We start from the raw sequence: 13,532 nt of genomic DNA, 5'->3' as shown, positions 1-13,532 counted from the left end.
TAGAAGACGAATGGACTAATCCTACGTACGCTGAACTAGGACCTGAGGTCCCCTGCTCAGTTCACGACTATCGGGCCTGTTTACTCCGCTACAAAATGTAGTGCGTTGCATACGTAAAGTGAAAATAGAATAAATCGTAATACTGTGAAGCCTTTAAAGTGTAAAACAAACAACTTTTTAAAAGGAATAACCATCTGATGGGTATTAGAAAAGATAGAGGGGGTGGAGGGTGGGTGCTGAGCAACATTAACTGCAATTTTATGCGATATATGATATATAAGCGTTTAACATTTATGGATTACGTTAGGTGACCTGTGGTCTCCCCTATGATTTTATTCCATGTAACGTTATAGTACACATCAGTAGGGGACAACAGTAAGGTGACCAGAGAACAAGTAATATTGTACATCAGTAGGGGGACCAGAGGTCACCTTATATTGTACATCAGTAGGGGGACATCAGTAGGGAGAGCAAAGGTCACCTTATATAGTACATAAGTAGGGGGACCAGAGGTCACCTTAAACTGTACATCAGTAGGGGAACAAGAGGACACCTTAATGTACATCAGTAGGGGGACCAGAGGACACCTTATTTGTACATCAGTAGGAGGACCAGAGGACACCTAATATTGTACATCAGTAAGAGGACCAGTGTGTCACCTTATATAATACATCATTAGGTTGACCAGAAGTCACCTTATACTGTACATCAGAAGGGTACATCAGTAGGGGGACCAGAGGTCACCTTATACTCTACATCAGTAGGGGGACCAGAGGGCACCTTATACTGTACATCAGTAGGGGGACTAGAGGGCATTTTGAATTCTACATATGTAGGGGGACCAGAAGACACCTTATATTGTACATAAGTAGGGGACAACAGAAAGGGGGCCAGAGAACACCTTATATTCTACATCAGTAGGGGGACCAGAGGTCACCTTTAATTCTACATATGTAGGGGGACCAGAGGTCACCTTAAATTGTACGTCAGTGGGGGGACCAGAGGTCACCTTATACTGTACATCAGTAGGGGACATCAGTAGGAGAGCAGAGGTCACCTTATATTGTACATAAGAAGGGGGACCAGAGGTCACCTTATATTGTACAGCAGTAGGGGGACCAGAGGTCACCTTAAATTGTACATCAATAGGGGGACCAGGAGTCACTTTATATTGTACATCATTTGGGGGACCAGAGGCAACCTTATATTGTACATCAGCTGTAGTAGGGGGACCAGAGGTCACCTTAAATTGTACATCAGTAGGGGGACCAGAGGTCACCTTATACTGTACATCAGTAGGGGGACATCAGAGGTCACCTTTAATTCTACATATGTAGGGGGACACCTTAGAGGTCACCTTATATTGTACATCAGTAGGGGACAACAGTACATCAGGGGACCAGAGGTCACCTTATATTGACATCAGTAGGGGGACCAGAGGTCACCTTATATCGTACAGAGGTCACCTTATATTGTACATCAGTAGGGGACCAGAGGTCACCTTATTCTATCCTCACCTTATCACATAGGGGGGACCAGAGGTCACCTTATATTGTACATCAGTAGGGGGACCAGGAGTCACCTTATATTGTACATCAGTTGGGGGACCAGAGGCAACCTTATATTGTACATCCGTACGGGCATAAGAGCACAACTTATATTGAAAATCAATAAGGCAACCAGAGGTCACCTTATATTGTACATCAGTAGGGGGACATCAAGGGGAGGTCACCTTATAAATCATGTCACCTTATATTGTACATCAGTTGGGGGACCAGAGGTCACCTTATATTGTACATCAGTAGGGGGACCAAAGGTCACCTTATATACATGTACATCAGTAGGGGGACCAGAGGTCACCTTATATTGTACATCAGTAGGGGGACCAGAGGTCACCTTAAATTGTACATCAGTAGGGGGACCAGGAGTCACTTTATATTGTACATCATTTTGGGGACCAGAGGCAACCTTACATTGTACATCAGCTGTAGTGGGGGACCAGAGGTCACCTTATACTGTACATCAGTAGTGGACATCAGTAGGAGAGCAGAGGTCACCTTTAATTCTACATATGTAAGGGGGAACAGAGGTCACCTTATACTGTACATCAGTTGGGGGACCAGAGGTAACCTTATATTGTATATCAGTAGGGGGACCAGAGGTCAACTTATATTGCACATAAGTAGGGGGACCAGAGGTCACCTTATATTGTACATCAGTAGTGGACATCAGTAGGAGAGCAGAAGTTACCTTTAATTCTACATTTTAAGGGGGACCAGAGGTCACCTTATAATGTACATCAGTTGAGGGACTAGAGATAACCTTATATTGTATATCAGTAGGGGGACCAGGAGTCACCTTTTATTTTACATCAGTACCAGAGGGGAACCTTATATTGTACATATGTAGGGGGGCCAGAAGACACCTTATATTGTACATCAGTAGGGGACAACAGTAAGGGGACAAGAGAACACCTTATATTGTACATCAGTAGGGGACAACAGTAAGGGGACCAGAGAACACCTCATATTGTACATCAGTAGGGGGACCAGAGGTCACCGTATATATTGTACATCAATAGGGGGACCAGGAGTCACCTTATATTGTACATCAGTTGGGGTACCAGAGGCAACCTTATATTGTACATTAGCTATAGTAGGGGGACCAGAGGTCACCTTATATTGTACATCAGTAGGGGACATCAGTGGGGGAGCAGATGTCACCTTATATTGTACATCAGGGGGACCAGAGGTCACCTTATATTGTACATCAGTAGGGGACAGTAGGGGGACCAGAGGTCACCTTATATTGTACATCAGTAGGGGGACCAGAGGTCATCTTATATTGTACATCAGTAGGGGACATCAGCAGACACACCTTATATTATACTTTATATCAATAGGGGGACCAGAGGTAACCTTATATTGTACATCAGTAGGGGGACCAGAGGTCACCTTATATATTGTACATCAGTAGGGGACCTGACCTTATATTGTACACACACCTTATATTACACTTACATCAGTAGGGGGACCAGAGGTTTATTGTACATCAGTAGGGGGACCAGAGGTCACCTTATATTGTTCATCAGTAGGGGGACCAGAGGACACCTTATATTGTACATCAGTAGGGGGACCAGAGGCCACCTTATATTGTACATCAGTAGGGGGACCAGAGGTCACCTTATATTGTACATCAGTAGGGGGACCAGTGGAAACCTTATATTGTACATCAGTAGGGGGACCAGAGGTCACCTTATATTGTATATCAGTAGGGGGACCAGAGGTCACCTTATATTGTACATCAGTAGGGGGACCAGAGGACACCATAAATTGCACTTTACATCAGTGGGGGGACCAGAGCTACCTAGGTTATTTTATATTGTACATCAGTAGGGGGACCAGAGGACACCTTATATTGTACATCAGTAGGGGGACCAGAGGACACCCTTATATTATGTACATCAGTAGGGGGACCAGAGGTCACCTTATATTGTACATCAGTAGGGGGACCAGAGGGGACATCAGTAGGGGGACCGACCAGGGGTCACCTTATATAATACATCAGTAAGGGGACCAGGGGCACCTTATATTGTACATCAGTAGGGGGACCAGAGGACACACATCACACTTGGACATAGAGTAAGGGGAGGGTCACCTTATATTGTATATCAGTAGGTGGACCAGAGATCATCTTATATTGTATATCAGTAGGGGGACCAGAGGACACCATATATCGTACATTGGTAGGGGGACCAGAGGTCACCTTATATTGTACATCAGTAGGGGGACTAGAGGTCACCTTATATTGTACATCAGTAGGGGGACCAGAGGTCACCTTATATTGTACATCAGTAGGGGGACCAGAGGTTACCTTATATTATACATCAATAAGGAGACCAGATGTCCCCTTATATTGTTCATCAGTAGGGGGACCAGAGGGCACCTTATATTGTACATCAGTAGGGGGACTAGAGGTTACCTTATATTGTATATCAATAGGGGGACCAGAGGTACCTTATATTGTAGATATGTACATCAGTAGGGGGACCAGAGGACACCATATATCGTACATTGGTAGGGGGACTAGGGGTAACCTGATATTGTACATCAGTAGGGGGACTAGAGGACACCTTATATTGGGGGGGGACCAGAGGACACCTAATATTATACTGTATATCAGTTGGGGGACCAGGGGACATATTGTACATCAGTTGTTGACCTTATATTGTACATCAGTTGGGGAACCTGGGGACATCTTATATTACACATGAGTAGGGGGACCAGGGGTCACCTTATATTGTACATCAGTAGGGGACCAGAGGACACATTAAATTATACATGAGTAGGGGGACCAGGGTCATCTTATATTGTACATCAGTAGGGGGACCATAGGACTTCTTATATTGTACAACAGCAGGGTGACCAGGGTACATCTTATATTGTTCATAAGTTGGGGACATCAGTAGGGGGACCAGAGGACACCTTATATTATTCATCAGTAGAGGGACCAGGGGTTTCTTAATTCCTTACATTGTACATCAGTAGTGGGACCATAGGACACCTTTTATGTACATCAGTAGGGGGAACAGAGGTCACCTCATATTTATACATAAGTAGGGAACATCAGTAGGGGGACCAGGGGTCACCTTATATAGTACAACAGTAGGGGGCCAGGGGTTACCTTATATTGTACAACATTAGGAGGACGAAAGGACACCTTATATTGTACATCAGTAGGAGATAACAGTAGGGGGACCAGAGGTCACCTTTTATTGTACATCAGTAGGGAGACAGAGCCTTCAGTTCAGTTTTAACGTTCGTTACTGGGTGGACCAGAAGTAAACTAATATTGTACAACAATAAGTTGACCAAAGGTCACCTTATATGTTATTTCATTATGGAGACTTATGGTCATCTTTATATTGTACAACAGAAAGGGGACCATAGGTCACCTTATACTGTACAAAAGCAGACGTCAGATTATATTGTACATCATAAGGGGAAACGGAGGTCACCTTATACATCAATAGGGGGTCAGAGGTCACCCTATGTTGTAGATCATTATGAGGACCTTAGGTCACTCTATATTTTACATCACAAGGGGGACCAGAGGTCACCTTGTATTGTACATAAATAAGGAGACCAGTGGTCCCCTTTGTTGTACATTTTTAAAGAAATCAGACATAAAAAATATTATATGAATGCAGAGAGATAAAGCATCAACGATTCTAGACTCGTCTTAACCAACAGACACCTAAAAAGAAAACAAGGGCGGACCAGTGGGTACAGATAAAATGCATATTAACGAGATGCTAGACGTTCACTTAAGAACACGACAAGAGGCCTATGGATCTTATAGGTCATTTGAACATCTTGTAAAACTTTAAAACTTTCATTTCAAATAAGCGGTAATAATTAGCAATAATTAGTAGTGCTCATTGACCACAAAAACCCTCATCCTGAGGTCATACATTTCACAATTTTGAAAAAAAGGACCATTGTTCATAAAAAAAAATTGGTTTATACCAAAGAACAAATTTCAAAGCATTAATTCAATTACAGTATTGTCTACAAATGACATGGTACCCATGAGCCAGGGGCCTTGAAATTTATAATTCTGGAAGACACTCCCTTGCTTATCATAACTATATGTAGTTAGTTTAATTAATATCCAGGAGCAGAGAGGAAGATTTTTTTTAAAGAATTAAGGAGGCTGGGGGACAACAAATTAACCACAAATTAACCATCAGTTTTAACTTATTTTTTTAGATACGGTATCATAAGCTGTCAACTATCATTTGGCAAAGAAAAAATTCATACATTTTAGTTTTTAAAATTTGATCATTTTTGTATATCTTTATATGGAGCTCTTCTTTTAAAGGAGATCAAAATAGTCTGAAAATGGCTGCCACCCCTCAGCCTCTTTAATGAATATAAACTTTACAGTTTATATAGCCCCAGCGTAACACCGGAACCCCTGACCTTTGGGTCACGAATTTCAAAACTTTGGAGAGAATACCCTTCCTCATCACAACTTTGCATGTAGTTAGTTTGTTTAATATCCAGGGGCAGAGGGAAATATTTTCAAAGAATAAATGCATTTCATAATTATTATTATTGTCGTTATGGGTATTTCCTGTGTGAACAGAATGGTGGATCTGTGTGGTTTTTATGTCACGTGACATGGTCATATAAATAGCAGGTGCGTGCTTAAAAAGTTACTCTACCGCTCGTACAGAACGTGTAAGGAATGGAAACCAGTAAATTAGGCACACACACATATATATGTATGTATATAAGTATTATTTAATGATTAAAAATAACGTGTGTTGAAATGAATACAAATGTGTTAAATTTGTAATAAACGTTCTGACGAGCAGCATTCCATACATATGAGTTGATTATTCTTTCAATACAGAATAAAAAGTATAATTAATTTATATTCGGACAGACGAAGTGAGAGAGATTATAAATTAATATAAATTTTATAGCCCTGTCCTAACCCCAGGGCCCCTGACCCTGGGACAATGAATTTCACAATTTTGGTATGGAGTCAATGCTTATAATAATTATGCCAACAGTTCGACGGCTTGATGTTAATGAGTAAAGAAGATTTTTAAAGATTTCATCAATTGTAGTAATTACGCCCAAACATTCTTGCCTTAGGGGGTGGAGGGCAGGGACCATGAATTAAAAAAAAATTCCCTTTCACCCATAGATGCTTTATGCCAAAATTGGTTGTAAATGGTTGAGGGATTACAGAGAAAAGCTGAAAATGTTCAAATATTAACGCACAATGCGACGGCAGAAAAAAACCTGATAACAATAAGTCACATGCGTTGATTTGGGTGACCAAATAAGGAGTCCTTTGGTCTCAATATTTATGTAAAATATTAGGTGTCTTCTGGTCTCCCTGTTGACTTACAATATAATATTATAAGATGACCTCTGGTCTTCTTATTGATGTAAAATTTAAAGTGTCTTCCAGTTTCTTCATCGTCGTTCAAAATAGTGTTATCATTAGTTTTTAATGATGTACAATATAATGTGACCTCTTGTCCCCCTACTAAATAATGTCCTGAACTGTATGACATACAATACTAAGCTTGAATTTATAACAATTGATGTGACTACTTTTCATCACATAGTTTAATTGTGAGAAGCTGGAAAACAAGGGTATTCGAGACACTGCATTAAAAATGAATTGTAAAGAATCAGTAAACTGAAGTAAAATTAAACCGTCCATTAAAGCTGCTGTAAAATTTGTTAAGAATCCCAAAGAAATACTCACTGAAATATGTAAAAATTTACTGCAATCAATGTTTGTTTTATTGACAATTGAGCAGGTGGATTTCACTGAGAAAATGTATATAATGGGCATCAAAAATGAATACCGTACTTGCAAACAAAAATTAAACAAATAATGTACTGTTTGCCAAATTTCAACAAATAATCACTGATGGTGTATGATTGACTATACCACGCATTGGCAAGAGGATTGGGAGGCGTACAAGGCAAGGACAATGAACAAATTATCCCTATATGTCAGAAATTATGTATCCCAGGTTACCATGGTAACAGAGGATGTCCAGAAAAAAATTATGTCATATATAAAGTTTTACCCTAGGAAGATGCTATATGCCAAGTTTGAAGAAAATCTGAATTTATGTGTGCCAGACCCTTTCAGAATTACTTTGGTGAACGGTTTTTCTTAAAACCTCCAAAGGGGAGCTTCCACATCAGTTTCAGCTTTCCTGGCCCAGTGGTTCTTAAGAAGAAGATTTTTTAGTGCCCCCCCACCCCTTATTTTTGTCTTTTCTTATTATCTCCCCTTGTGAGTGGACTAGGCCCTTCATTTTAAAAATTTTAAAAATTTCCCCTTTTTCCCCCAAGGATGCTGTGTATCAATTTTGGGTTTAAAAAATTGGCCCATTGGTTCTTGAGAAAAAATTTAAAAAGGGAAAAAGCGAGTCGGAAATTAAAACAGACAACGGACGGAAGACGGACAAAATTTGATAAAAAGTTACTTGAGCCTTCGGCTCAGGTGAGCTAAAAAGAAGCATTTAGCTAATTCTTGAAAATTAAGACTAAAATCCCTCTTACCCAATTACATGCCCGTTTCTCCGGATTCTCAGCCAATATAAAACCCAAAGCCCCTGGTCTTTTGTTATTTGTTGGTTTAACATCAGGGCCTGCTGACTGACTTTCTGATGGTGTAGTGAATGTGGCAGGTCTAGACGTAACATTAATTGACAGTTCGTTTATGCAGGTCCTTGTAAGGACTTATATGACTTGGTAGTTGGGTCCCAGTCTTTTGGGGCAAAGCTTGGGACATATCTTTGAGGTTCAACATTTGTTGCCAGATGTTTATTCTACATAAAAAAATAAATAATAAATTATTTATTTATCTATTCAATTTAATGATATTCCTACTAATCATCTAAAAAAATATCTTAATATTTCTTCTCCTTTAACATGTTTAACAACAAAAGATTTTTATGGTAAAACATTCATGATAGAATAACTTTCATGAGTTGAAAAAAAACCACACACAGGGCATTTATAAACAAATGAAATTTAAATCTTAATGTTAATAATTTTTTGGGACATTTAATCTTACATGTCATTGTATACTTCAAGCCATCAATTAAAAGTACTCACCATCTGAGTGTGTGAGGCCGCCTGGTGTCTCTCACTCCTCTGATTGGTCACATTTGCCTGGTGTCTCTCACTCATTTGATTGGTCACATTTGCCTGGTGTCTTTCACTCACTTGATTGGTCACATTTGCCTGGTGTCTCTCACTCCTCTGATTGGTCACATTTGCCTAGTGTCTTTCACTCATTTGATTGGTCACATTCAGTGTAGAGGTTTTAGCCTCTGATACAGTGTCAGTCTTTGGGGACTGCTTGTGAGCTGACACAGCCGTCCTGAACTCTCTAGCTTTTGAGTTAGTTGTCTTGGATTCTTGGTCAAAAAAGTCGTTTGTTGGTGCGTCCCATGCTGGTAAGACCCTCCTTGCCGACTCTCGCTCTGGTTGACAATCCGCCGTTTTTTCCTCCCGAGCTGGTGACCTAGTTCTGGGTGATGAGGGAGGACTGTCCATATAACTGGTTAGCCCCAGGTCCTCCAGTGTGGGAGTGGGGTGATACATTAGTGTCAGGTAATCTGGAGGGGCGTACCTGTTGATCGGCTTCACCTGAGGCTGAAATTAATTACAGTATAATAAAATCGTCAAACTCTTTGATAACAAAAGAGAAAATTCCATCTGAGTAAGAGATTTCCATAAATTAATAAATTTTCATGACTTTTGTAAATTAATTTACCTCTTTACGCACCACTCTCTGCTGAGGCTGCTGTGCGGGTTGAAGCCTGTGAGAAGCAGCTGTGCTCATAGTATTTGGATGAGTAGGATGCACTCTCTGTTGAGATTGCTGTGCATGTTGAGGTTTGTGAGAAGCAACTGTGCTCATAAACTCAGTCCTTGTATGTGGATGAGTAGGATGCACTCCATGTTGCTGGGGAATGCTGTTCCAATTCACATAGTTAGGTCTTATCTGAGATTGATACCCATGTGGGCGAGTAGGTTGCGCATGTTGCTGCTGATATGAGTTGCTCCTAGGTACCACGCCTGTCCTGTAATGAGTTTGTTGCTCATGAGGACGATGGACCGGAGCATATTGCGGTCGGTATGTGGCAGCAGTATTCACAGATGCAGATCTTTTATTGTAGCTGTTTCCATGAGGATAATTTTGTCTGAATTGCTGTGGTGCCTGCTTTTCTCTCTGCTGAGACTGATGCTAAAATAAATACAACAGTATTACAGTAAATTTGTTAACAACAAAAATATTACATATAACATGCACGATTTTATTTGAGGTATAAGAATGAAAAACCAACAAAAATATTTCTAACTGACCCACTGTTCTCCCACTTTGTCGTGTCTTTGAGTGGGCGTGGTGGTCAGGGGAGCTGTGTGGCTCGCCTGCTGAACAGGACGCTTCTTAGGCGGCCCAGCCTGTAAAGGGATAAAATAATTTATATTAATAATGTTTATTTACAGTAATCTTTGGGAAAATAAATGAAAATTCCATAAAGTCTCTTCTCTGTTTACTATTTTTAAAAGATAGCAATATATGCTACAATATATGCTACTTTAATTACATGTTTAATTTATACATAATTTATGCAATCTAATCAACGTCTCTCCATTCGTATAATATTTACGCTGACAAAATAAACTTACTTTTCAGATTTACAATACATGTAATACCGGGAGGTATGTACATAAATTTAAAAATACTGAGACCTCCTGAGTCTGCCCGGAAGTAGAGGACGGGGCCAAAATGTCCAGTCCCAACCTTTTGTAAAAACTCGAGGCATCTTCCGGGGCAGGGCAGGAAACATCCACTCTCTTCTGAAAAAATAGATTTAAAGATCAAGAATTGTGCATTAGTGTTCTATGTAAGTATGTGTATTTATATTATCAAGATATGTGTATACATATATGTGCATACCCGGTTTTTCATTACTTTATCAAACACGTTCATATTTCTTTATTTTTTTTCATATTTCATTTCAAACTTAGAAGACCTCTTTGTTCCTTTTGAAATTTAACAATAAACTACAACACAAGCGAGGATTTAGATTGGGGGGGGGGGGGGGGGGATCTGGACCCCTTCCACGAAATTTGTGGAATTATTAAATATACATACTGAATAATTACAAATTGACCCTGGAATCCCCTTTCCCTAGAAGATTACTGTTAAGAAATTGGAAAAAGTCGTATAGGCCTACGTAAAAGTGTTCAGAACCCCCCTTTTCCCAACTCACACACATCACTTTCACTAATCAGATTTTTACGCTTGGTAAAGTAGTTAAGGGTTTTTAAGTAATTTGTATATAACTTAAAATTATTTATAAATTTTTTATTTTAATCTAGCCCCCAGCCCCTTTCCGGAAAAAAACCTTGATCGGTCTGCCTTTGCAACACAGTGTCACTCAGGCAACGGTTACCATGACGTCGTCATTGACAAAACCAAACATTGCAACTTAGTGTATGCAAAATACCTCTCCAAAAGAAAATCTCTAGCTATAACAAAGTATAGCTTAGCTGTTGATTAAAATCAAACGATAGGATAAATCTCTATTTTCAAAATATTTGCAAAGTTGCTGGATTTTTAACCCTGGAATTTGAATATCAGTTTATTTCGCGGAATTTCTTGATGTAAACATAACATGTCGATTAGATAAAAAAAAACAACAATGGAATGAACAAAAAAAAATAACAAATTTCATTTAAACTTTGGTTATCTTCCCTTATTAAAGTTATAAATTTATTTTCCATTGATTTTTAAAGAGGCAAATCGGACAGGAGAGTGTTTATTAGCCTTGGTAAATACGTTGGACCTCTAGCTTTTACAGTAAATCGCTTGTTTAGCGACTCCTACAAAGTAACCCATAATAATAACATGGCAAATCTTGGCATTACCCTCTTAAGATCGAGACTTGACTTGCTCTTTTGATTGTAGAAATTTCGTAAAATATTCGCTTGACTGAAAACACGTCTTGTCTCTTTGACTTGTGCTTCAAAACTGAGCAGTAACTACAACAGACAACGTCAGGCCAAGCAACTGCAACGTCATAAGCGATGAAGGACCAATGAAACAAGGCGGTCTATCAGAACCCTATCCCCATCCCCCACACCACATCACACCCCCCTTTCACCAGCAAAGAGAGTTACGACAAACCACAGACCGGTATGCTTATATTGATCGAGTTCTTTCAGGTCAACATGATAGAAGATGATTCTGCATTTTAGGCCTATATTCTTCGATTCAAATAAACTTTCACCTTTCTTGAATCACTGTAACCTACCTCCTCTTAAACCTCTACCTTACAGGTCAATAGTTAATAAAATAAATTCATACAACACCCATTTTCAAACAAGGTATTCTAAATATTATCTTTGTTTAAAATGTCGACTGCTTATTAAAAGGGGAGTCACTCTAAATAGAATAATAAAAATACGCGTGCATGTATGCGAACCCCCAAAATTAGCTTAATAATGTAGCACATCCTCCCCCCTCCCCCATCTCCAAAATAAAAAAAAATAGATTGAAAAAAATGGAGAAAGCTACATCATGTGGCTTGATTTTTTTTTTAGGGAACAGAATAACAGAACACAGTCACATATCATTGTATCAAAGGTAAATGGGGGCATTTTGGTAACAAACTTTAATTCTTTGAATCTTTCAAAAAAGTTCTTTTATGTTATGTTCTACTAAAAAGGGGGCTTTATTTAGAATAATAAATTTATTCTATTTTATAATAAACTTCTACAAGTTTTGGTTCGAAACCCACAGGGGACGGTAGACTGTCTTTCGGATGAAACCGTATAAACCCAGGTCACAGTAAAGGCCCCCGGATTTGTATGCATTTCTAAGAATGTTCTTACAATTTTAAGTATATGCTTAAAAACTTCTTATGCATACGAACCTGGTGCTCTTTTCTACCATTTTTTTTACCATGGAAAGAAAATTTTTTTTCATTATTATTCTATGGGGGTCATTATTTTTTTCTTTACACCCCCTTAAGTGGATCCAATTTTATAGCCTTGAATTTTACATTAATATGAAGTAAAACATTTTTAACGAATGATCGAGTAAAAAAAATAAAATCGGTAGTGGGTATGATAGAACGATAGTCGAGTACCGAATATTCGTTGACAGTCCTAAATAAAAATAGCCGCAGAACGAGCTCTCCCAAAAAAATATTTCACAGATCTATCAATATATTTTTCGGAGAGCTACAGTTCTGTGGCTAAATTAAAAAATACGCCTCTAAGTCTATCCCCTGTGTTTTGTCTACAGCTTCCATAAAAAGTGAACTCAGAAATTGTCATTTCTTCTCACTGGAAATTCATGATTTTTTTTATTTAAAAATATTCCGATTCCGACCTCGTTTGCATCTACGCTAACATGATTTCCATTTAAAAAAATGGATGAAACTTCACACTTGGACAAAAATAAAATGTTTTTACATATGAAAAATGTTGATCTATAATTTTAGTTTTGTCCTCCTCGATACCTGATCCCCCCCCCTGGGTTAATGAAATAATTAACGTTTCCATGCCGGTTACATGATTTCAAAGCACTTAGGAATAAAACTGTTCACTATTTTTTGATAATGCCAAATCTAGTGCATTATGGAAGGTGTGTTCGATAGTCTGTTGACCCATATCAGGTCATACGGGGCATTCACCTATATGTAATATACCAACAAAACACTTGACCTTCTTAAAATTTGTTTTCATCGAAATACATCGACATGATCTATCACTAACATTTAACATAAAACAAGTGATAGGAATGACTTGTTACAGTACCCCCCCTTACGGAAGCCCGTTGAAAATATTTTCCCAAAAATGAATTTTGATTTGCTAAAAAATAACTTGAAAATTGGCTAGATTCGGCAGTTCGTACAAAATGGTACATTTTTAAACACGTTTTGCTAAAAAATTTTTTATCTC

At 38.9% G+C, this 13,532-nt stretch overlaps 1 protein-coding gene and 1 long non-coding RNA gene across 3 annotated transcripts; both read right to left on the bottom strand.

The window, feature by feature from the left end:
• Positions 1 to 8,261: 8,261 nt before the first annotated feature.
• On the bottom strand, positions 8,262 to 9,525 carry LOC134257786 (uncharacterized). Its single transcript, XM_062740376.1, has 3 exons — positions 9,328 to 9,525; positions 8,664 to 9,206; positions 8,262 to 8,374 (listed from the first exon to the last, which is right to left on the bottom strand). Exons 1-2 carry the CDS (start codon positions 9,472 to 9,474, stop codon positions 8,829 to 8,831), a joined length of 525 nt encoding a protein of 174 aa, XP_062596360.1. The 5' UTR covers positions 9,475 to 9,525; the 3' UTR covers positions 8,262 to 8,374; positions 8,664 to 8,828.
• A 232-nt stretch (positions 9,526 to 9,757) lies between these two features.
• On the bottom strand, positions 9,758 to 10,413 carry LOC134257785 (uncharacterized). 2 transcript variants are annotated; one of them, XR_009989999.1, is made up of 3 exons: positions 10,311 to 10,413; positions 9,921 to 10,019; positions 9,758 to 9,801 (listed from the first exon to the last, which is right to left on the bottom strand). It is a non-coding gene; the product is annotated as an uncharacterized LOC134257785 (long non-coding RNA). The 2 variants fall into 2 exon arrangements; XR_009990000.1 differs by lacking the exon at positions 10,311 to 10,413 and adding an exon at positions 10,248 to 10,294.
• Positions 10,414 to 13,532: the final 3,119 nt, after the last annotated feature.

Source organism: Saccostrea cucullata, unplaced genomic scaffold (genome assembly GCF_032062105.1).
Source record: "Saccostrea cucullata isolate Sc308-1 unplaced genomic scaffold, CSIRO_AGI_Scuc_v1 ctg14570, whole genome shotgun sequence".
Taxonomy (NCBI): domain Eukaryota; kingdom Metazoa; phylum Mollusca; class Bivalvia; order Ostreida; family Ostreidae; genus Saccostrea; species Saccostrea cuccullata.
This window is presented reverse-complemented; position numbering and strand designations above follow the sequence as displayed.